Source organism: Calliopsis andreniformis, chromosome 6 (assembly GCF_051401765.1).
Source record: "Calliopsis andreniformis isolate RMS-2024a chromosome 6, iyCalAndr_principal, whole genome shotgun sequence".
NCBI classification, from domain to species: Eukaryota; Metazoa; Arthropoda; class Insecta; order Hymenoptera; family Andrenidae; genus Calliopsis; species Calliopsis andreniformis.
This window is the reverse complement of record NC_135067.1, coordinates 2,592,036-2,619,055: the sequence shown is the minus strand read 5'-3', so window position 1 is coordinate 2,619,055 and position 27,020 is coordinate 2,592,036. Positions and strand designations below refer to the sequence as shown.

At 33.8% G+C, this 27,020-nt stretch overlaps 1 protein-coding gene across 1 annotated transcript in view; it reads right to left on the bottom strand.

Annotated features, from left to right (window-relative positions):
* Positions 1-27,020, bottom strand: part of LOC143180604 (adenylate cyclase type 6) — a 393,507-nt gene that overhangs the window by 226,878 nt on the left and 139,609 nt on the right. Inside the window, exons 4-5 of the mRNA XM_076380460.1 lie at positions 9,925-10,185; positions 6,877-7,035 (exon numbers count right to left, since the gene is read on the bottom strand). Coding sequence (XP_076236575.1) covers positions 6,877-7,035; positions 9,925-10,185 — 420 coding nt within the window. The remainder of the gene's footprint in view (positions 1-6,876; positions 7,036-9,924; positions 10,186-27,020) is intronic.

The window sequence follows — 27,020 nt, the reverse complement described above, 5'->3', positions numbered from 1 at the left end:
TTAGATATTATTTTATTCTCCTGTCTAATTCTTTGTTAATTTTGTTTATAGTTTTACTACATTTTTTTAGAATAATGTTATATAACAAGTGTTCCCTTGATGTTTGAGAAAATAATTCTATTCTGTTACTATTCCTTATGTTTTGTTCATAATGCAGGTGTAGTTGTAAACAGAAATGGACAATTAATTACATTTGACAGACAAAATGAAGAATTATTGAAAAAATTTGTTTTATGTATTTTCTTTAAGAATAGGTCGTATTGTATAGTTTTCTCTAAGTTACCAAGTAAGTTTGTCGTAGTATACATTTCACGCTATCGTAATGTTAAAAAGTTAAGCTCTTAACGATCGATGAGTTTTGTTCCAAAGAGGAATTTGTCATACGTCACCGCTGCCTGCAAATCGGTGGTCGAATTGTACGAAAAAAGATGAATGACCAAAACCACGAGTTCGAAACTGTTTTGCAACTAGTTTCTCGTGGTTCTGCATTTCTGATCCAGACAAACTTGTTATGAGATTTTCTATTTTCCTATTTAGTCAACTTCAGCTGTTGGATTGCTGTACTAAATGTTTGTTGAAACAACTTTCCACGACCGATGTCACATGAAATTCTAACGACCGTACGGAAACTATTGAAACTTCCACTTCAAGCTTTTAAAATTGTTCTCCAAGTTTTGTTACTTCTTTTTCAACATGCTTTTTCTTTTTCACTATGAAATGAAATATTTGTTGTGTACACTTGAGCCACTTTACTCTAAAAATTCTTTTCTGTCATTACCCTGGTACTTTTTCTGTTCGAAAATAGCCGTGATCCAGTTTTTAATCAAATACTACAAAATTAATTTGTTTTCTATGTTCTATACAGGTTGCTTCTAAACATGTGAGACATCCTTGGAGAGTAGATTCTAGATACATAGACAATGAAAAAAGTTCATGTGTACATATGTCTGGAAATGCTTAGTCTTTTTAGTTATATGTTATTTCATGTTGCGTACAGTGTGATACTTTCTTTAAGATCTATCACTGTATGTCACTAATTCAAGTTTAGACCAGCAAAGATAAAATATCTCCGTGATGTCACATGTGGGCAAGTTGTATAAGCTATGCTAGTACAGAGGAAAAAGAAGAACAAGTTTTACAGTATTTTATGACTAATAAGACAGTGCATATCAATTTTGCATATATGTATTACTTTTCGAGAAATGAAGGTGACCTTCAATTTTTTAAATGGAATACCATGTTATGAGCAGAGTTTGTAATTCCACTCGTTACTTACGATTTTTGTTACGGAATGGCTAGACCATCCAACATATACTTTATCAATTAATATACTCATGCTCTTTATAAATGATTAATCGAGCAACTACTCTGTTTTATCTATCTCTAATAAGGAGATTATGTGAAATGGTAGTGTGGTCGCAATAGCAGAGCGGTCTTTAGATAGAAAGAAAGCTCGGTCACGATATACGCGTGTACCTACTATATTTATTTGTTAGAAATGTTTGATGTAACATGAAATCACTGTTAACAAATGATGCCAACCCACAATCTCAGAGAAAACCTTTTTTTGTTATACTTGGTTGGCACACATGTTTTGTTTTTGCGGTTATGTTGCGTGTAGTTCAGTTCACACTCTCACGCTTTTGTGTACCATTCTAATGTTCTCTAATAAATCTTGTTTTTGCCTACACATCTCGTAATTATTTTGCATGCGTACCCATAAAATCAATATTATTAATTAATTATCCAGAAGGATAATGGTAAATGAGTAAAGAAATCATTTAGTCCCATACGGGCCCTGTTACACGTGACTATTTTCCGAGAGGTGAAAGCTTACACTTGTATTGTTTTTGGAAAAGTTAAATAATTAATTCAGTATAAATCATCAACCAAAAGAAAAATAAATATATTCTCAAAGATCTGATATTTCATAAACAAATATAATATGGTTAACCAATTCGAGTTAACAGTAACGTAGAACAGAAAACATAAAAGTCATATATAAAAAAACAGAACGGAAACGCATTACACGCGATAAGCTCGCAATTGTAAGATAATACGATTCATATCACGCAAAATTATTATATTGTTGTGAGCAAGAAACAAATAGATAATATGATTCAAAAGAAAGAAATAAAATATATGAAAAAACATATTATATCGCGTTACTCAGGTGGCTCTGTGCCAAGATGGCTGTAAGGACATCAAGGTAAATCCTCGATATTGACTCACGATATCGATGTCTTTCAAACCACGTTGAGCATATAAATGACAATACCACGTGGTTAACAAATTGAACATCAAAATCAATACAAAGTAACGCCAAGTAAATATCATTATCAAAATCATACAAAATAAAGTCAAAATCAAATTAAGTCATCTGTGCAACGTACACAATTGAAGAAATCAATAAAAAAATCAAATCAATGTACAAAATCATGTCCGAATCGAAGCCTAAATAATGCCGAGTTGTAATATAAAATGTTTGGTTTATACTTTGAACGCTGCTAGTGTACGGTTCGCGATTTCGTCTCGCGAATCTCGGGTTGTCACTCGCCAAGTTAATATTGAGTAACTGTTTCAAATTACTTCGGATAGTCCTCGACGATAAAGTGTAAAATGACTAAAATGGAAGAGTCCGATTCGATGACTCGTTAGGTTAAAAAATCGACAAGTCCGAACGATGACTTGCGATCCCCTGTCGTTACGTTTAGAAATCAACTCGTCCGAATGACGACGTTTTTTCTTCTGTTTTCGATTTTTCGGAGTTCGCTCTTCATCCCCTTACAACCCCCAAAACGCGCGACTCTAAGGGCGTCACCGATTTTGCACGATGAAACAAAAATCGATATTGATTGGCTTTCGACCGAAAGAAGGAAGATCCTCCTTGTCACCCTGACGGGGCAAAGGAACCGCCCCCGATTTCCTCGCGATGAAGGTGGAGGAGACCTCGCCTTCATGTCGAAGGCCGCGAAGATTGGGGAGGAAGAACGAACCCCGGAATAGCGTGGCTCGAGCGGGCCCACGCGCGTATTTTCCGAATATTTTTATGGCCGTATTGTCCCGCTAGTCAGCTCCGATCCTACGAGTCCGAAAAGGATGAGCTGGCGAAGGCACCGATTGCGGGGCAATACGGCCTTCGATGGTTATTAGGGAGGAACACTCCGCTCGAAGAAAGCACGAAATTACTTTATTCGGCCAGATGTGGATTTTTAGAAATATGAATGAATAAGCAAGTCCTTAAAGAATTCGGATTTCCACATCTGGCAGCAATAAATGCGTTTGCCTCTTCGAACGGAACAGCTAGTAAAGAAAGCAAACGCACACGCCGATCTTTAGAACGATTAAATGAACTATTTACGAGATTTAATGTGAAACTATGAGTCCATTGACTCTCAAACGCACTGCATCCTTGAGTGAATCTCTGCTCGAAACAAATTATTACAAGGAATTGTTAAATTAAAAAGATTGAAAGAATAAAGGAAAGAATAAATAATTAGTCCATGGCCTCCCGTCATGTATGTACCTCACGAATTGTCGACGAAGAGTGATCGATTATGGTAATCAGGATAGGCAGAATCCTTCGCGGATCACCAATGTATTGAACTCCTGCCGTATCAGTGAGAAGCACTGGCGTATCAGTCAATTCGTACTTCGATATATCGCTTGTGCTCTCATTCTGATTTCCTCTACAATTTACCAATTGTTTAATTTTTGTACACATACATTTTCCATTGCTCCTTTAAATTATTAACGGTCAGTGATCATTAAACCCGCTGTATTAATTCACATAGGTTTTTGAACCTATACGGGAAACGCTCGGGGTCTTCGTTGCGTGGTATCGTCGCTACACGCGTCGCGTCGTGTCGCGCGCTGTGTACAGTTTTTATGTGAGTTCCAAAACTGAACGTCGAAGGTTCTGATTTTGATTTTCAAAATGCCGTTGCATTACAGACTCTTTTCCGCAATCACTTATAACTGTCCTAATTTGTACGAGATACAAATGCACTGGAGTCTTATGAGCAATTCGCAAATGATTTTAACAGGCATCAGAGACAACAAGATGTTCGATTCAGGATACAAGATGTTAATCGTTCGTTCAGACTACATTCGACCATGTAATTAGGACCACATCGAAATGTAATGATAATTGGTACGACAAAGGTGTTCGTGTTCACCTTCTCGAAGCTTCAGCATACACACACTCACATGGACACATTCACTCACTCACTCCCTTACACACACGTGCACGCATACACGCACGTCGAAATCCCCTTTTACAAAAATAGAATCCGTGTAAAGTAGAGGGATAGGTAATAATCATTCGAAGTCTCTTTGCGAAGACAAAAAATTAGAAGTCCTTCTGCGCTTTGAAAAAAATCCGCCCATCTCAATACGAAAAGTTGTTTCTATGTATGGTACTTCCATCGTATACTTCCAAACACTTTGCTAATAAAACAAACCGATTTTCGTTTGACTGCTCTATCGGGATATTCTTGTGCATACTTCGATTTACTGCGTCGTTTATTTTGATTGCATTCGTAATAAATGCGTACCATATCTGATTTCTCTGTTATCGAGTAAAGATACATTTCAGTAGAATATCTTTGAACGACTTACATAATAGGACTGAATCCGACTTTTATTCTTAATAACAGAAGTAAAAATCCTGGTACTTAATAACAATAAAAAAACTAGTCACATTGAACACACAATCTAGTCTTATCAGTAAGAAATACTAGTAAGTACGGCAATGCGAAATAATTCGAAATATTTCTTTTATTCCCAATCTTTTATGATCTCGGTCATCATATAGAACATAAGTGATCTCATTTTGACAGAGGCTTTCATATGACACAAAAAAATGTATGGCATTTCATTTAAAAAATTAAAGTCACTTTCCTTTTTTGAAAAATAATACATATATGCAAAATTGATATACACTGTCCTATTGGTCATAAAATACTGTAAAACTTTTTCCTCTTACAGTTTTTTCTAATCATAACAGTTTTTGAAAAAAACGTTGACTACTAATGATGCGAACACCTTGCATATTACCTATCCAGTGTCAAAAGAGCCATACAGATACCAATGTTTCAAACATACAAAACTATTTTAATGTTCAACTTGAATATATTATTCATTTTTGTAGGAAATAAATAAAAAATTATACACATATTTTCTTTTTAAAGTATAGAAAATAATATTTTTTATAGGTATGTGTTTTAGTCACTAATTTTTACTTTATTTTTACAATTTTAAATAGTCCTTATTACAATATATTTTGGAGATTAAACTGTTGTAAAATTTATTTCAATTCAATATTGAGATATTAATAATATTCTGTAAAACGTGTCTGATGAATTATTTTCTTAAAACTTATTTTAACTTAAACAAGTAATCAAAACACAAATAGTACCCAAATATTTGGAAAAAAATTATATATTTTTAATTGTAGATTAAAAAATAAAATAGTTTTAGGCAGTCTGCTGTGTATTTTACTTTTATCATAAACTAATTTGTTGCTTATATATTGTTGTGTGTGATGACACAGGGCTCTGAGAGGGGGTTGTACTTGACGTTTTATCTATGTTGTTATTATTAATATTGTGTTAATTATTGCGTTGAGTTGCTTCAGTGGTTGCGTTATGTTAAGTTCTATGATTGTTGTTGTATCGCTGATGTTTGAACAAAGTATGTGGACGCGATAAGCGGAGAATGGGGTAGGGATAATAGAATAAAGCGCACCGCGGCGCGGTGTCAGAATAAGTTGATTAAGAGAGAGACAGGTGGCTGGCGGAACGGTCCGGAAATCGAGGCTCGGATGCTTGTTGGGATTCGAAAGTGGACAGTGGTTGAACATGACTCGGTGTAATTGCTCGATGGCAAGAGCTCATATCTTGGTAGGACATTCAGGGTCTTCTCCTGAGGCGCGTTTATACTTGGCTGGGAGTAGATTTGTGCCAACAAATGCGCCTCAGGAACTAACTACTTGCTGGCAAGGATACCTAGGAAAACAACTGGAAAAACATATATATGGTATATATGTATATGTACAGATATAGTTTTCGCGGCTGGACTGATTCAATCACAGTAACCATTCTATAAGTTTATTAATTGCTTCTAAATTAATTTCGTGCCAAAATTCTTGCGAGCATTTCCACACGTCTTTATTATGTAATAAGATAGTTAGGTTTCATCAGATTTGATATTTATGGTTACGATGTCGTTATTACATTCTAAATAAACAGGTTATTACTACATGAAAATTAAATTTATCATATCAAGATATTTTACTATAGACACTATGTGTAACAATAACAAATAATAAAACTATTATGAGTTCTTTTATTTGGAATTTCAATTATATTCTATCAAAACTAAACATATATAGGGATATTTTTGGCAGACAATGTATATGCAGACAGATTAAATGTTAGGTACTAGTCTAGATATTTATGGGGGTTACTCTTAATTTGAAATAATCTTCTAAATTGAGAAAGATATAGGCCATCTCATTCAGTGCAGGATTTAAGTAAATATAAACAATTATATTAGTTCACTCCATTATATTATAAAGATGAAAATTGTAATTAGATATTAATAAAAATATACACTTAAAATTAAAAATATTTTGTTGTATAGTACAACGTTAATAAAAATTTTCAGGCGATTTCAAGTTTTTAGTCACTCGTGTACCTTTAAATTTTTTTACATTATTTTAGGTTACCTACTTTTACTATTTTTTTATTTCTTGTTTCCTACAACGCTTATAAAGAATACTAGCTCTTAATAAGTCTATGATTTCTTAGTAATTGTCTTGAAATATATCTGGGGACAAAATTGGTTTGATTTCTCATTACAAGATTAACTTACTTGCAAATTTTTGAAGCGATGTGACGCACAAAGCGAATTCAAAAACCGACATAGGGCACATTTCCTCGGCGGTTGGGTTATTGACGTGTTCATGGCAGCTTCCTGCGCTGTTTCCCTTCCGGTTGTGAGACCAACTCCGACTTCCGATCCCCTGCTCATCTGTAAACAATTCAAGGTTTATTGATCAATCCTTATTTTTCGTTTCGATAGACTTTAATGAATGGGAAATGTATTGTAAAAAATAGAGGTGACAAATGGTTTGAATGTACTGTTCCATTAGCACAAACTAGCAGAGATTGACGCCTGTTCAAGGCGTCTCAGTAGCCTAGAGAGCAGGGACCGTTTTATGATAGGAATTTCATTGAAGGACTTGTGTTTATGAAGGTCTTAACACGGGTTAAGGATCTTTAGAAACAAACATAAACTTCTCAAGCAACCGAATGCTCTAGGTTAACAGACACTTTCAACATGCTTAAATGTGCATTTAAACGATTAAGGGTAGTTTATCCCGTAATAAGGGTGACTGACAACAAGGACATTATTCATTCACTCAGATATGCCACGAATGAAATTTATATCAAGCCTTTTAACAATTTTTTAACTAACTTAAGCTATTATTTTATTATTAAAACAGGACAATATAAAAAAACACGTATCTCTTATTTTTTGGTCCTCTATAACAGATCTGAAAACCAAAACAATCGAAGGCGGACACCTAAAATCCTTCCTTGTAAGAGAGAAACTAACATTCGCAGGTGCTCAACAGCCATCCTTGAGAATATTACTAACTTCTAAGTATATGCATACTTGTTTTAATTATTCATGAAAAATACACATAGAGATATTTCTTAGAATGCCATCGTTTGATCTCAAAACTCATCCCTTAAAAGTTCATAAAAATCTCTGGATATCAGTAGCGGTTTTACACACAAATGGCCGCCTTGAGATCCATAAGATAGGAGCCCTCATACAACAATAAAAATGTAGTACATACATCAATTAAGCGGAAATTCTTTACGTACAAGTGAACAGGATAGTATTAGCATCCACAACCAAATACTTCAAGCAAATCATGTGAAAGTTTACGGAATCATTGTTAGCTTTTAACACCTTGAGTGAAGATTATAAAGTTACATTATTACCACAATAAATATAAAACAAATGTCTTTTCAAATACTTGATCTAAATATTCTTAATTTTATGTGTATTTAATTTTGCATAAAAATAAAACAATATAAATTCTGCATAGTTTATTTATTTAATGGGGCTCCAAAAATTTGTGACGTCCCGGACCTCTTGAAGACTAAATCCGTCACTGCCCCCTCTTATCAAATCGAAGAAAGAAAATATTTGAGAAATTGAAAAGATGTGCATGCCTCTTGTCGCTTACAGGTAACTTGAACAGTTGCATCTCAACGTTTCAAAAACGAGAGGGTAAATGTCACATCTGCTTTCTCTCACGACTTTTCGCAGTTGTCCAAAGCACCGAGCTCCCATGCACGTGGTTTGTATACTAGCATGTGTAGTAGAGAGAGAAATTGTGAACTTGCATTTCGAATTTGGAATCATAAAGTGACTTCATCTCGCCATTGTTAGATAGCCGTGTATCTGTAAGTAATACTATTTCTGTAACGAAAACTGTAATAGCAGTTACCAATCTGTCAATCTCGAAAGGTACCTACGAGCCGAGCACAAGTCGAGCCGAACGATTACACTGGTGAAACACGTATTGATAGTGTTTTATCATTTGTAATTATATATTTGTGATTTTTCGGTAGTATGTACAATATTCGGTCGGCTCGTTCTCGTCTCGCTGGTTATATGAATGAACTTTCAAGTGAATTCGGAGATGAGCTAAAACAATTGCAGATTTTTAAAATGAAAAAAGAAGACAATTCTTTATATGTACTCATGAACATTTTGCAGTAATATTAATAATCTATAAAACAATGGGATTTGTTTATATAACTTCTATTTTTACTTAAAGCTTTTATTGTTCTGGTCAATTTCGGATTATTAGTATGTTGTAGTCACAAGATTAATTAAGTCAGCCCATAAAACAAAATCTACACCAACTATACAAGGCGAGATTGATCATTCGAAAGAAATGTTGTGGATAAGAGGAACTTTTTATTCGAAATTTTCCTTCCTTTTATAAATTCTTAATTCACTACTAGAGGTTCGTTAACACACAATGATACATTTTCGTTTTATCTTGAAAATCGTCAGACGTTTTATTCGACTTTATATTGGTACTTTTTAAGTAATATGACATAAAAGTCATAAAAATATGGGAAATATTGAATTATTGAATGAACATAACTGTACTAGACGACATAAAAGAAGGGCAACCCTGTCCTAATACTTCATTAAAATATTATACAGTACTCCACAAACTATCTTATTTTGTATGATATATTGAAGAATTGGCTTATTGACCTGCTAGGATTGTTTTCGTTAAATCAATAGAATTATCTTACACCAATATGCGGATCATCTCACTCAATGGTCGGGTAAGATGGCCACTTTACACGCAAATTAATTTTTGTTATTATTTCTTTAAAATACTGCTTGTTTTTGTATAAACAAAATTAAAAATTACGCTTATTTCCTCTCAGTATGGCCATCTTACACCGATCTCCCCTACACAAATTACCGCATCAACCAGTGCATCGCACCTTCCTACACAGCTTTTGAATATAATAAGCGACTTTGCGAAGCCAGGGAGCGGTTCGGAAAGCTTTTCGTATGCTCAAATCTTTCAACGTCCCAAACTACTATTAATATCATCTCGTAACTAAATCTTTATTTCGAGTCAAACAAACAAGTTATACTATCCATTCTCAGACAATTGACTGAGTTCGTTCAAATGCATTTTCCAAAAGCACTCCACCTGATTTAAAGAAATTCATAATCACTTAAATAAAACTCATCACAATCAATAATAAATTTCCTCGACGAAAGGGGAAACACCAATGGAACAGAGTACTTTCATCTCCTGTTGACCCTTCTCATTTGGGCTACATTCCACCCAGGAGGGTGACTCACCGCGATAATGGAGGGACGTGGTGCACCCGTGAAATGTTCGATCACCTCCCAGTTAGACTTCTTGAGCGGAGTGTGCGGAGTGCGGGGTGTGTTTGGCGTATGCGGCTGGGAAGATGGCGTCGAGGACTTGGATCCTGGAGGATCAAGGAGCAACTCGACACGCGGCTTGCCATCGTCACTCGTGCTCACATGCTGCCTCAAGCTCGCCCACCTTCTGGTGCTTCTCACGGACCCGGTTACCGACCTCGTTGCAACCTCGCCCTGAAAATCAGATAAGACAAATGAATTATGTGAGTAAAACAAGCCTTCGGAGTCTTGATGAGGTGAAGATGAGTATGGGTATCTACAGGTGGAAGGTGGGCTGAAGACTGTAATTTATTGAGGCAAAAAACGTCTGATTTATGAAGTGTTTGGTGGGAGTAGAAACTACGTGGTGCCTGTAGCTGATGGCTATATTAAGAAGGGAAGTTTCTGTGGGTAGGCACTGTGCAGATTCCTAGAAGCTAGAACTATCAATTAGCAATAGGAATAGAACATGGACTAAAGGTTCTAATCAATTAAAGCAGTTATGAAGCCGTCTATGTAAATAATTAGATTTTTATTTGCAGGTAACATAAAAGTGTTATAGAAGATAGTTTTGAAGGATTTAGTACTACTCGGATTTATAAAATTCGTAAAAAGTTACTAACAAAGATAAAGACTGGACTACAGGTTCTAATTAACTAGCAATAAGATACAATGTGTTTTCAGCTATGAAGTGTTCTATGAAAGTGAATTCTTACACTTTATTTGTTATGCATGACTGTATTATATGAAAAAGTTTTTAAGAGTTCGATACTTGGAATTTCGAGAAGCTCTAAATGTAAGTTCATGTTGAATGTAAAGTGCAAGTTGAAGGTCGCAACTTGCAATACAATAAGTGTTTCGAGTTATAAAGTGTTCCCTTGAAATAGAAATTATGTAGTGTCTGCGGCTGGCAGTTATACTACATACACTGTGTAAATCCTGCGAAATAGTTGAATGGCGTGAAGATGGTGACAAAATATTCTTATACAAAGTTCAGATCACCCGTAGATTGTATTCAATTCAATAAAATGAAGCGGTAGATGAAAACTGTTTTATTTAGCACCGCACTTTAGTGTAGTGTAACATGAACAAAATTGCTACAGAAGCAAAAAGATTAATTTTTCTATACGCGAAAATAAAATTTTAGATAAGAATGTGTGATCAAAATGGTTTAGAAAATGTAGTAAGTCCTTTATCTGAGTGATAAATCGTATTTTGTTCAAACCTGGAGTTCGAAATAAACACATTGCATGAAGTTAATTTCATTATTTTCGACTGCAGTAATCAAGTGAAACATTCACTAAAAAATGAAAATGAAAAAAAAATGGCTTATTTGATAAGGATATTAAAAAATTATATTATGTTACATTCAGATCAGAATTGGGGTAGTAATCGACTATATTTGGATAATTACTGTAATCGATTACTGAAAGATAATCATAATTACAGTAACCATAACTATTACTCATGTAATCATCACAGGGAGGAATCTAGTAATCTTGTACAGTATGTTTAATGTGTAATCATTAATCAGGAATCTGTAATCAGTTGAATGATTGCTAGGTATATTACATTATGGTAGTAATTATGGTAATAATGTAAAATATGGTATATATGATATTATTGGTAGTAAGTCACATACAAAGAGATGAACGCACAACGTAAGTTTATAAAGTTTTTCACATCACTTTAACTGCCTAGTGCTTTTACATAAAACGCAAAGTATATTTGCATATCAAAGTAAGCAATATCTTCTATGTTTTAAAACTAGGTAAATTTATATATAAGTATATACATAATAAATATGTATTGTAAAAAAAACGCACAGTATTTTCGTTACAAATTAATTACTAATTGAAATCACAATGAAAAATGTAATAATTTTATGAACAATGGTTATAGAATTAATCATAACCTTTAATTACAATAATTTTGATTGTTTCACTTATTCATTAATTATAATTACGATGATTATTATTATTATTATAATTATATATGGTTATTAGTATGATTTTACATTAATCGTCAATCATTAATCTTCAATTATTAACGTTCAATTATTAATTAGATTTCGTTTTGTCGAAATCCAGGCCACATCATTGATGCCGATTGTGAGATGTGAGCACAAGCACGCCTATGAAAAGGATGGAAGCCAACAGCATGCTTATAAATATCCAAAATCCATGTTCAGGCTTTCCCCGTCGGGTGCACAAGCATGAAGGAGATTAATAAATATGGTGTAGCTACACCGTTTAGGATATTATAAATTAACTACCGTTATTGTAGAAATTGTTGGATTCCATGTTTATGAAATAATCAATACTTTTAAACAAAATCGAATGGAGGTATATTCAAGGAAAAATTCAGTATAACGTCGTCCATAAATCCGTTTCTTGAACAATCTTAGGAAGTTCTTATATGCTTGGTTTCTGGTAGGTGAAGATGACCATTAGCCCTTAATCAGTAAAACTGTCCCTTAATGCATTCGGACTTTGTGCATGACGTGAAAGTAGGAATGCTTAACTTGTTTTGAACACGGACACTAGCTGCATGTATCAGTTAGCTACTTCCTCCTTCTAATGATTCAAGATCGATAAAACGTTAGTCCTCCAACAAAATAAGAAACGAGAAAATCTGTACACTCAGTAATAGTTATGTTTTGTATTATTATCTTTGTACTTTCACTCTCTTTCCTGCCTTCCCTCTTTATATGCATTTCTCGTTTTTGAAGAATAGCTAAAGTACAATACATTTTTAATCGAATGATTTACCAAATATGCATAAATACACGAAAACATGTTGTTTAATAGCCATATCTAATTATGGAAAGAATTTAAGTGGCTGAAACTTTGATTGCTATATATTTCGGTAATGGTTAATAGTAGGTGTACATACAATAAAATAGAAACATAAATCTCCTATAAATAAACGCATTAGCTTTGCTTAATCAAAGTCAAAGTGTTGTTCTTTCTTAAATAATAGTAAAAAATCGTCAAACTTCAAAGTTCCTTATGTTCCGTTCGAAGAGGCAAACGCATTTATTGCTGCCAGATGTGGAAATCCGAATTCTTTAAGGACTTGCTTATTCATTCATATTTCTAAAAATCCACATCTGGCCGAATAAAGTAATTTCGTGCTTTCTTCGAGCGGAGTGTTCCTCCCTAATAACCATCGAAGGCCGTATTGCCCCGCAATCGGTGCCTTCGCCAGCTCATCCTTTTCGGACTCGTAGGATCGGAGCTGACTAGCGGGACAATACGGCCATAAAAATATTTGGAAAATACGCGCGTGGGCCCGCTCGAGCCACGCTATTCCGGGGTTCGTTCTTCCTCCCCAATCTTCGCGGCCTTCGACATGAAGGCGAGGTCTCCTCCACCTTCATCGCGAGGAAATCGGGGCGGTTCCTTTGCCCCGTCAGGGTGACAAGGAGGATCTTCCTTCTTTCGGTCGAAGGCCAATCAATATCGATTTTTGTTTCATCGTGCAAAATCGGTGACGCCCTTAGAGTCGCGCGTTTTGGGGGTTGTAAGGGGATGAAGAGCGAACTCCGAAAAATCGAAGACAGAAGATAAAACGTCGTCATTCGGACGAGTTGATTGCTAAACGTAACGACAGGGGATCGCAAGTCATCGTTCGGACTTGTCGATTTTTTAACCTAACGAGTCATCGAATCGGACTCTTCCATTTTAGTCATTTTACACTTTATCGTCGAGGACTATCCGAAGTAATTTGAAACAGTTACTCAATATTAACTTGGCGAGTGACAACCCGAGATTCGCGAGACGAAATCGCGAACCGTACACCTTAACTTTGCTAATGTACACCTAAATTCGATGCAATAAAAAAGCTTGATCATTCTACATTTTCACCCTTTTTGTAAACCTTAGTTGACCTCTATTTATTGTATTAGCTACTAGTACTGTTTACTAGAGATACAGCAATTTAAACCTGATTAGATGTAATACTTACTTTTATTAATAATTATGAATAATTATGGAAATTATGAATATTCAGTACAGAGGTTTAGAGATTTTCAAACAATACCAAAATCTTCACTATAAAATTTCACGTTTACTTCAAACAACCCAGTCTGTAGAGAGGCAGTACTTCGCTGAATCTTCCCTGAAAGTTTCATAAAAATCTTAAAGCTACTTTGGTTTCGTTCCATGCGCAAATCCTATTTTTGTCGAATGTATCGCAGACTTTGATACAATTGAGGACTGAAATCACTACCTGTAAACCGACCGCATCATAATTCTTCATGGTACCCTAAGCTTCAGCTCAATCTTTTCTCGTTCCCGTTTGCCAGGAAGTCGTTAAAGGTTACGAATGAAAGTCAGCCAATTCTAAATTATTGAAAATTTGATAAACGATTAATGTTCATTCGTTCCAATCCTCTGGTGAATAATTTCAAATGCTGGATCGAAAATTCCAAGGTTGTTGGAATCCTGAAACCGTTCCATCTTCCCACGTAAATTGAATTTAGTCTGAACCTATTCACAAAGTGCAGAATGTCGAGAATATGTCAAACGATGCAGCCTTCCTTATGATTCTACTCCTATAATTAGGTCGAAAATTTATAGGAAATGACGATACGATCATGTTGGTTAAACAGTCTAATATTTTAATAATGCAGTTGTTTTGTTATAAGTTATCGGTGATATTAGTTGTGGTCAGTCCAACAACAACATAGGGTATTACTCTAATTTTAGATCTAATTTCATTCTAATATTTTTGCTGTAAAAGTTATGGTTATTTCATATTTGTGTTATTCACTGATTATTTATTATATATTTATTAATATTTTTTATTTACAAGCTTAAACAATTGATTCAAAGCATTGAACTTTTGGTCCTACAGTCATAATATAGTATGAAGTAGAGCCACTATCGACGCGCGAGCATGAAACCGATAGCTGCTACTGTAGCCTACCTGAAAACTCGTTAGGTATTCAACTATCTCTTAGAACTCTTAGAAACTTTCTTGGTTGGATCACTCTAAGTACTGCTAGGAGCGCAGAAGATGACAGTAGGTCTTACTAGCTCTGCGGAAGAAAACAAAAAAATGACACACATGCATTTCCCTTATTATCCGAATTGGTTACATCTATTACTACTACTTGTAGCAAGCTGAGCATTGCTTTTATCTATGTGCCGTCCCGCTAATACGTTCTGAACTCTCAACAGGAGAACAGAAAACTTACCCTGAAAAAAAAGTGTCCGAAACTTTAAAGATTTATAGTTCTAATCGAGAGGAGTAAAAAATGTCTAACCAACACACGTACTACAACCAATTCTTTCGCGGTACAATTAACTTTTGTCGTTTACTATATTTTATACAAAAGTAGTCGTCAATAGTACACTTTGTACTGCCAGTCATCAATTACGTGCACGTGTACTAGATCAATTATTATCAAATGCATTTTTCTTGAAAGTGAAACATCCAATGTGTTACGTACGGAGAATATTTTCCGGTTACTCTCCCAAATATTCAAGTCTCTGCCTATTAAGAGAAAACGCCCTAGCACTTTCGTTTTTGCGTTATCTTAATGAAAGCGCGACTCCGAGCAGCTGGGTAGCAACCACGACGCTGTACCGACCGTGAGAAATTTCCTCAGATGGAAATTTCTAACGAATCCCCACTCATTTTTCGGCCTATATAAATCCAGAGATTTTAACCCTAACAGGTTCAGAACCGTACCGTCACGTTGATAGTCAAGTTCGTCAGAGTTGGTTGCTATTCAGTTAGATCGGGCTAAAGTTCCCTTTCAAGTCTACGTTTAACCTTATAGAATCCGCAAGTCGGCATAAATTCTATCTAGCAATTCCTACGACCACTCTGTAAATCCCCGCATCGCCAATGCGTTAACACCGTGCATTAAATTCATATACCGTACGCGACAACACTACACTGTACATTTGTACGTAAAGAATTTAGAATATATATTCAAGTATATATAGTAATTTGCTTAGATTACATTCAACCCTATAATTACCTTAAGCGATCCCATTCGAAATTGACATTTCCACCACGATACAGCTTAGCCGCTCAATTTATACAAATTAGTAATTGAAAAGGTTACGAGGCTTACTAACATTTCCTACGGTTCTCTGATTTTGCATCAGATTCGTCCGCATACCCCTACTTCCAAAGAAAACTGCATTCAACCTAGTGGCTCCTCGATTTATTCGAGTTCGTCCACGAAAGCTAACCTATCCTGTAGCTAACTGATTTCACATCAGTTTCGTCTACTTCTTACAGCTACCTGTAACACCAGGTTCGTCTGTACATTATTCAACTTCCTTACAGCACCCTGATTTCGCATCAGACTCGTCTGTTTGAATTCGCCAACCTCCTTAACAGCACCTCAATTTTAATTTGAGTTCATCTGTAAAACTGATCCTAGTGACTCTCTAATTTCGCATCAGGTACGTTCACAAAACTAACACTCCTGTGGCTCACCGATCACAGATCAGTTTCGTCCGCCAGCACACCTATCCTCAGAGGCTCCTTGATTTTACATCAGGTTCGTCCTCGCCTACAATAATTTCAACAGCTAACTGATTTCGCATCAGTTTCGTACGTTATATCAACTAACACCTCAACCACTATATTATTTTTTGGAAATATTCCTATCCTCGATGGTCGCTCGCGCTGCTCGCTTCCCTCGTAACAAATGGAATTTTCTCATTCTTTACTTTCGTGTTATTTTTACTCATAGAATCTCTCTGACCTGTTTTGTACCACGAATTTTGGCCCACCCTGTAAACAATAGGTAGATTATGTCTTTTACTATTAGATGTCTTTGTTATAAATATGAAACTTATAAAGGATACAGATTACAACCCCGTCCACGATACATAAACAGGTTCTCAATTTTCTCGATCTATATTTAAATAATTGAAATTTACTATGAGAGAAATAATTGTTCTGTTCACATGTTCCCTGCTAATTCGGAAACGAATAATTCTATTCGAATTGTATTGTAGCAGCTTTGCTGTTACTCCGCCCTACAATACTTCACATAGCTGTGCGGCAGGTAGTAAAGCGGGTTTTCTCCAAGATTTGGGAGAGAGTTTGTGCTGGTCACTTTTGGTAACCAGGTGTGCACTGAGTCCGCGAAGTATTTTTCAGTTATATAACTGAAATAGGTATATACCTGTATCGGTTTTTCCCGAGTGTGAATTCAGTCGCCAGGAGTGGGCCTGTCCCTGCCTAAAGAGAAATAAAATAGCCCTTGAAAATTGGCGACGAGTCAGTCGTTACGGAGTTAGAGAACCGTCCGCTTTGCGCACACTTATTGTAAACGTTCTCACATGTAAAATAAATCTGTGAGGGTTTTTGTTAAAAGCACCGAATATTTACTTATTTCTACCACCACAGTATCTATGAATAAATCGACCAGATTGCATGTCTACTTTATACCATGATCACTATTACTTCAGAATAGTCCTTGTTTATTGACCAACTATTCATTTAATATACTTTTGGGTAATTGCTATTCATTAAATGGGTTGTCTACGGTTCAGTCACAAATATTTATTAAGTAATGAGAATTAAAGATAAACTAACGATAAATAATAATAGGTAAATAGTGAATATAACGTCTACAAAAACATTTTTAGAAAATTAAACTTTGTTTAATACTATATTTGATACTTGTAACATAATATCTTCATCCTTTGAAGCCTTAAATTCGCAATGAAATCTAGTAGAACAAACAAAGTATTTTAAATGAAGAAACTAACTAATTGAAAATAAGTTTGCTGTTCCTTTCATCATTCATAAGAATCTTTTGCTTTTGAATTTTTAAAACAACCCATCTTATCTGTTTTTATAATTTTTGAAAGATTAAGGAATAAAGAATAGATTTCTGGTTTGTTAAAACTAAAATTTGAAAATTTATCAAAGATATGGAAATAGAAATATAGTCTAGAAAATGCTTGCATCAAAGGAAGTGAAAATAAAGTAAATATAAGTGGAGCGAAAAAATACGATAGCTTGGTAGTCTTACGTCAGGTCTTAAAGTAAATCTTGAGTAGCTCTGTAGACGCTAGGAGAAAAAGGAATGCCATATGTCATAAGGTGCCAATTGCGTTTTCTGTTTCCTTTGCTGGATTCAGAGAGATGATAGGATCGGCAAAGTTGATTGATGATTTCACAATTCGCGTTGAATATGATCAAAATTTTTCTAATTTGCCGTGTTGAAAACGTGATTGGAGCTACCTTAAATCGCAGTTTAAGCTAATGTATCATAGTGAACTCATTGTCAGCTTTTATTTCACCCATATATCTATGTTATTTGTTTAAATCTTAAAGTGTTGAATATCCGAATAACGTAAACTCCAATTTATAATAAGTACTTTATTGTTACAATGAAGCTTAACGCAGTTTCACTAATTAGTTCGACGGAAAATATATACCCTGTGTATTTAGTATGAGCAGTGGTTATAACGTGACTGAAGAATTACGACTGAAGTAAGTATCACTTTTCAAGCTTCATAGGGTTTCATCCTCTTAGAGTTTGGTAGCCTGAAGATGACCAAAGCTCTTAGTTACAGGGTATCTAACTGGACTTTTAGTCGAACTTCGTACGGAAAGAAAAAGTGAGTATGGCTAAGTTGTTTTAGACGCGATAAGTCGAAAGTACAGTAGGCCTGAGTTTAACAGAAGCAGTAAGAGGTGACTTTATAGATTTAACAAAGCTGCTTTTATTGACATGTCTATGTAGTTCCAATTAAGTACATAATAGATTCTACAAAGGTAGCTATGTTATTTGTCTGTCATTTCAACGTATCAAAAAATAAAGAATGTCAACGAAACTCGGTGCGAGTGAACTGTGAATAAAAACATTATCAATGATAATAACTTTTTCATGTTTCTTGATTAAGCAGTGTAGAATTCTAAAGAAGGTTATGTACTGGAAGAATTTTCTTTTTGTTATTTACGTATATTTATTGATTTCATTAATTTAGTTTTCAATGTACAATATAATCCGAAGCCTCCACCTCTCAGGAAGTGATCAGCGGGACCCGTATGGGACTAGATGATTTCTTAATCCATTTACCATTATCCTGCTGGATAATTAATTAATAAGTATAATAGATATACTCATGTATCGGGACCGAGCTTTCCTTTTATATAAAGACTGCTCTGCTATTGCGACCACACTATCATTTCACATAATATCCCTATTAACGATAGATAAACAAAGTAATTAGACTATAAAATATATCTCGGGTGGCCTAGCCAATCCGTAACAAAAATCGTAAGTAACGGGTGGGGATACGAACCGTTAGCAGTGAAGTTCATAATCCCCACGCACGTAACATACATGTATATCTGAAGTACCCTCCTCATTATTAATTTTAATTTTTGTAGTAGACTACAATAGTAGACTAGATCTGAATAGCATTCATTGATGAAAATTCATTTAAGGAAACTTTCGTTAAAATAAATATATAAACCTTTCTAAAATTATGTAAAAAATATTATGTTACTAATAACGTATTGTATATAATAATGAAATAGAAAAATTCCATTCTTTGCTATGCAACGAGTATTATAATGCTACCAACTTAGAAATTCTTAAAGAATGATACTGTACGAAATCTGGACTTTCTTTTCTACCGAAAAAATGAGTGAAAAGTTTCATATTTTACAAAGATCTATAGTATAAACTAAGAAAATTATATTACAATCGAAATTAATCAACTAATGAATTGTGAATTACAACAGGAAAAAGGTAGATTGTTTCAGGATATGCAGATGAGTGTAGCGAAGACAGTTTTAGCAGTATGAAGCAGGGATTTATTCGCTTCGTGCCCATTATGTCATTTTCAATGTACGCCAATTTCAGACAATTTATATTATTATATTATAAACATGAACGATGTGCCTCTATTTCATAAATTGCCTTTTTAAAACCTTTACACCTGCTCCCGGTTTACAGTATCATTATAAAGAAAAATAGGAGTTATGATAGTTCTTTTTCTTTATATTAGTGATAAACTTGACTTGTATTGCCAATTTGTATTGATAAAACGATTGTGCATATACATATTTAATTAACTGGGTTACCAAAATTGGAACACTTGTCTCAAGGTTAAGTCTTTTCTCACATGTCATCTAATTGTAAGATACTTAGATCATATATATGTATACTTATACATACTTCGATCATATATATATATATATACTTATATATATTATAAGTATTATAAGTATTATAAGTATTATAAGTATTATAAGTATTATAAGTATTATAAGTATTATATATATATTATAAGTATTATAAGTATATATATATGTGTATGTGTAACTCATTGGATATATCAACGATGGTAATGTGTAACATAAGTTGTTTTATAATCATCAGTTCATTCGAATTATCAGTCGATAAATATTATCGCTTTTGTAACGGCGCCGTTGGTGCCACTGACATATGTATGTAGAATGTAGCTAACCCCCAATATGCTATATTTTTACTCTGTGATCCTTTTTCAGTGATCTCCCGTTCTCTCTCTACATCCATCCTTTCCTCGTACTTATGCCTGTCTTCGTTTTGCACAGATTTCATAAATTAATTATAATACCTCTTATCGTTTGACAATAGTTTTACATACTTTTTTTACTTTATATATTGAGGAATATTACAAAATATTAAGACTAATAAGCGCATTACCGTATGTATGTAAAACTATGATTAACCAGTACTTCTACTTCAGTACATATGTATATACCCGAATTTATGGGTATAAAATAAATAAAACGACTTAAATTTGGATACTACTTAAAGAAAATAAATCGTTCAAGAAACTCTATTTTCTCAATAAACATCCAATTAATACGTATATATAGGAATCTAAAAAATACATAAAGCAATTAAATCTAATAAATAACTTATTTTACCACTATCTTTCAACCAAATCTCTATCCTCCCAGACAAAGCAGAAATTAACTACCTGCCCCAAGAATTAGCAGTAGTTTATAGACTAACCTCTCTCAAATTTCTCATTACCATTACTACCTTCATTATAGTTTACTTTCATTCGTGTACTTTCATTATTAGATCAATCCATTGCTGAAGAAGCTATACTACTAATTTCATTTCACCAACATACGCCTGTAAAGCTCTAGGAAACGACAGAATTACAACTGTATATTTGAGAAATAACTTTTTAATTCCTGAATACCTACAAAAATACTGTTCTTGCTCATTCGAAAAGGAACTATTTGATCTCTTCAGGTGTAGACGGTAAACCTAATACGAAGAAATAGAACTAAATACATTACAAGATTGTTAATAACTCATAACTAATAATTTTTTTGAGGATACCAAATTTAGATTTCGAGAATCTATTAGAAAATAATAAGAAATTAATATTAGTTAATAAGTAACGTTGAAATCTGTGGCAAAGCAGAAATAAATTTATAGTAACTAACTAAAGAAACAGAAATGTATTTGTCTGGTTACAGAATAATTTCCTTATCGATCGTGACAAAGCGCGAAGAGAATTTCAAGAAAATTGTTTCCTGAGAGTGGCTTAGAGAAAATTCACGTACTTTCTCTCTTTTTAGAAAAGAAAGCCACGACTGAAATAAACGAATCGTGGCTCTAGGCTCTCAGTTTTAATCTTGAATATATTTTTCAGTTCTAGAAGATTAGACCACAAAATGCAGTCTACAAAAGTATGGAGAACCATAAAAGAATAAATATAATTATGTCAGAGTTTTAATGAGGTCAATATTTGTTGATTGAAAATCGAAGACATAGCATACAAGGATTGAAGAGATATGAAAATCACTTTCAAGCTTGGAATAAGAAACGAAAATATAATTCTATCGATTGATTGTAACTTTTTTATTTACTTTTATTGAATTTGCTAGAAATTCTTTAGAGCTATGTCTACATTAAGGCCATAACGAGAAACATTTTGTCGCTTTTTATGTAAAAAGTAAGAAAAACATAAAACACTTTTGGAGGAGAGGTTCTAGACACAAACACAATGAGAAAATCAAAACGCATAGTTTTTCCAAAGACCCATCGTAGTCATTAGCCATCGCCTGCTGATAAGATGTTAGCCTTTTTCACACTTTTCCTTGGTCAATGGCCACAAATCCTATGTCCCTACCAGAAATCCTTCAAAATGTGCAATAGCCTGGGCTATCTGCCTTTGAGATTCTTCTAAAGTAAGCTGTCGCTATCAAGTTATACTATTTTAACATGTAAGTACAGAATGTTAGATTTATTTAGATACTGTAACGCATAGATTTAAGGAGGAATAAGAAATAATAGCTAAATAATAACAATACAGTAACGGTCGTTTCAGTTCCAAGAATTGGGAATCCACATAGAATTCTCATGCAACAGCTCAAGATTTCATTCCAGGAAAAAGTTCAAGTTCGACACTCGGGCCCCTTGACAAGAAAACAGATCTAGCGAGAGAGCAATACTATATAAGATTATAAAAATCTACTTTTATAGTAGTTTTATAGTTTTTTACTTAATTTTCTAGTTAAATAGTTTCACAGTTTTAACGTTTTCGGCCACACGCTGGCAGTATATTCTATTTTTCTCTAATAAGAAAAAAATGTCATATAAACATAGATTAAGAAATGTCTTATTAAAAAATTAGAAGAAAAATACGAAATAACAACAAACTGATTCGAAATATTTACCTACGTTAGTTCCATTTCAACGCCCGTTTCTGAAAATATAGGATTGACATCTATGAAAAATTGAACGTACTACGTTGTAAATTTCATCCTCGTTTCTTTCATTTGTTGATAAACGAACTTTTATTTGTGAAACCGTAAATAAAATGAATATCAACATATTCTCAATTCGAAAACTTTTGCGGTATGTTACTACTACGTTATCATATAACTTACTAAGCACTATTAGTACTATTATCATGCATATTAACACGATTTGAATTAGTAAACATAGCTTGGATAAGTAAACACAGATGAAAGAAAGGTATAATTACCAAGAGAAATACCACTAACATTTCTACATTGAACGAAAATCAGTCTGTTGTTATTTCGTATATTTTTTATAATCTTTTAATAAATCACTTTTAAGCCAATGTTTATGACATTCTTTTCTTTATTTTTACTCGTAGAATATACTGACACCGTTTAGCTGAAAAAACTGGGACACCCTGTATATTTAAAAACGCAATTATATATAAGTGTAATGTGCATATGTAGGTATACTATACACATGTGTGTAACTATTGCTCTTTATTAAAATTTTCATTCTTCTGGTACTGGACAATTATTTTATATTTGTACTATAATTTTATGTTCTAAGGCATAAGAAGAGGAGATAAAACATTGCAATTAGCTTATTAATATTCACTTTTTACCTTACAACTGTTAAGTCGTAAAATATAAAATAATTGTAAATAAATATAAAATAATTGGACAGTACCTGAAGTGCAAAAATTCTAAATCTTTAAAATATATAATTGCAGATTGTTATGCTCTTCGGTACAAATTTTTCAGGTGAACACTAGTTTAATATGTCACAGAAAATAGTGTTTGAAGCCGGTAAAACTAAAACCCTGTGAAAGGCAAAGCTGATACCAAGTACGTCATGGCTTTAAAACGGAGGAGATAGGAAGACACATTTTCTCTCGTCTCCTTTTTAACACAAGAAGAGAAAGATTTTCAAAGTAGGATTGGGCACCTCTCACAGAAAAAGGAAAATAAAAGAATGGGAACAAACAGAATTGCTAAAGAGGATATATTCAACTGTAAGAGGGGAGACGTGAAGCAATAAAACGCCTAACTCTGTTATATTTATTTCAAGATCCAGCCACTGTAGGGAAAGTAGAAGAAAAGAACAGGAAAGTTCTTTGCTGCTACTTTATGGAGGCAACACTTTTAATGTATCTTGAAATTCAAGAATCACTTAGACTCGATTCATACTATTGGTCTGATTACGGTCCGCTCATACTCAATCCTTGGGACTACACTCTTTTAACACACGGTTGAACCGAGATTGGAACGTTACTCACAATGTAAATACGTGCAGTAGTGGACAAAATTTCAAGACCATTAGGCTGAAACATCGTCAATTTTTGAAATGCTGTACCTCCATGATAAGAAGTCATATGACAACCTTTCTATAGTCATTTCAAAGGGTGAATCCTCCACTTTTGTATTTCTAAGTTGACTTTCCTTGAAGATTCAAGATTCCTTATTCACTTAGAAGTGAAAAAGAAAGAGAAAATGGATTTTCTCAAAAACATTGTAAAAATTTTAATGGCTCTATTTTTTGGTAAAAAAAATTTTTTGCGATCCAAGTCACAGCACTTTTAGTTGCTGTTTAGATGCTACACAAACTACACAAGAACACGTAGGATGCAAGTCCAACCATGTAAACTCAGTATGATGAACAAAGATAAGTAGAATGCAGTTTGATTTATGTAGTTATAACAATTAGAATAAAAATTAATTTTTATCTTATACATTTCAGTGTCAGTGATACACTTTACCCAAAGTGAATAAAACAACAACAAAAAATTGTATATCGACTTTTATGGGAGTTATTAAAAAGATGAGACTTTGATTTTGAAATTACTTCCTGAACATTTTTCCTGAAAATGCGATGTTTTCGAGATATTTAAATGTGAAACTTTCCATAATTTGAAAGTAAAATTTCAAACCACATTCTTCTCTGCGTTCGATTTTCATTTAAAATATTAACTAACATCAAATTGATATCAATTAAAAATTTTCTTATATTTGATCAATAAATCAAAATTATAGGTATAGCTTTTAAATGTCGAGTGGTACATTACTATATAGTGTGTTCCAGAACTAGTGATGCAAGCGGAAGCTAGTGACTCTACATGAAAAAATAAATGAAAAATATACAAGAAACTTTTTTGACACTGTGCTTCGCTTTCTAGGAAATTGAGCTTGAATTACAATCGGATAGAAGCACACAAAAGTAGTTTTGGGTGCTTGAAGGTTATAGTTGGTGGAAAGCCTCTAAGAAAATACGTAACAAATGGTCGCGGAAGAAAAAAGGAAGACGATGTCGTAAACGGACCTGATCACCATTGAACAAAATGACAATCGCTCAGCACGACATCACACCTTACCTCCTTAAAGCCTTTTTACCGGCTAAAGAAGCATTCCCTTTTCTCGCTTACCTCTCAGATTGCTAAAGCTGGGTCTACACTACATGTTATATAACAGTTATGTAACATTTTAAAAAAGAGAAAGAAAACGTATGTATAACATCTATCTTTTCAATTTTCTAGAAAAAGTTTTCTAAAAGGTATATGACATGTAATGTAGACCCACCTTGAGAACGTATGTACTATTCGTCTTCCATGAGAAATTTCCTGAAAAGCATTAGGGGCAATATTATTTACAGAACTTCTTATGAGACACGAATAGTACTTACTCCGGTACTCTCATACTACATTAAAATTCAAAGTCAATTTTCTTGGATCCGAAATAATCAATGACGTGAAAAGTTTTATTCGATATTTTCGACCTATTTTTTCATGTAGAATCACCCTCTTTCCGCTTGTACCATCAGTTCTAGGACATCATGTACACTACGGTGCATCAATATTTTGACACTTCCATATTATTGAAGTATATAAACTGTGCCAAGTAAAATTCTGTGATATAGTTTTGGCAAGTTACAATATAGTTTAAAGCAAGGAATTTGAATGTCAAACATTGAAGAACTTTCTTCGCGCATCGACTCGGTTTTCGTAGAGCGTAAGCCTTCAGTAAAGCTAAGAGCCTTTGGGAGAAAAATCCACGTGTCTAACAACACCAGATGTTATGCGGAATCCTCGACGAATTTTTCAAGAAGTCACAATTAATTTTTCGACAGACTTTCGCATCAAATGTTTGTGCGAATATTTGTGATATGTGCCGAGTTTTTCTACAAATCTAGTCCTTTTTTTTTTATATTCCCGTTGTGTGTCCGATTTTCCTCCATATTCTGCGCCAAGACTTCTAGTACTGTGCGCATTTTGTTCATGAGTGGATTTAGACTAGAAAATTAATCACAGGATAGAGACATTAACCCCTTTCTATTTCAAAATTTCATAGGGCGTGGTTTGACTTGCCTTCTGGATTGGAAAGAGTAGGCAGTAGTATTGGTCTTTGAATATTCACGAATGATAAAATCATGATGTGTGGATGTGTGAAATGAACAAACAATTTACGCGGAAATGGAGATATTAACCCTTTCTATCTGATGATGAATGTTTTGAGTTGGCCTATGGATTGCAACGAATAGACAAAATTATTGTTATTGAATGATATTTAATATCATTTGTAGCCTCGTCGAGTGTTGTAAAATTTTCGATTAATTATTCGACGGTGAGTGACGCAAACGTTAACGTAAATGTAAAAATTAAACACAAAATCGTTATTCTTGATTTTCGTCTCATTTTGGTCTCTAGAATCATTCCTTAAATTTATTCTGTACTGTTCAAGAATACCCTGTATGTATAAATCAATCCTGCCGATACCATCAATGAAAAGCCAATTTCAGGAAATAAGTAAAAATATTTCTGCGTTCCATCAACGATAATTTTAGAAAACAAAACTTAATATTGTAATAAATAATTCATGAAATCTTGAACATTTTCTATCTCCATTCTCGTGTAACACTTTATCTTAAACTTTAACAACTGTCACGGTAGTTTTATATACTTAGTACAAATTACTTGAGCAAATTGGATAAGAAAAACTGAAAGTAATTTCCTATAATTTTTTAATTAAAACTTCCTGGATGCAATTTCAAAAGTAAATTAAATGTTTGTAACAAAAGATACATCTTTCACGTTAAAATTAACGCAAAAAGATTGAAAATAATTTTTCGATGTTTTAAAAGAAAAAATCACTTTCAGAGAATACGCCTACAATTCTGAACACATGACAAGAGTACGGAAAATCTTTCAGAAGGATTTTGAATAAAGACGAGGAAGTCATATCAAATTTCTATTGCCTAATCAGGGACGAGGAAACCTCGTCTTTCCTCT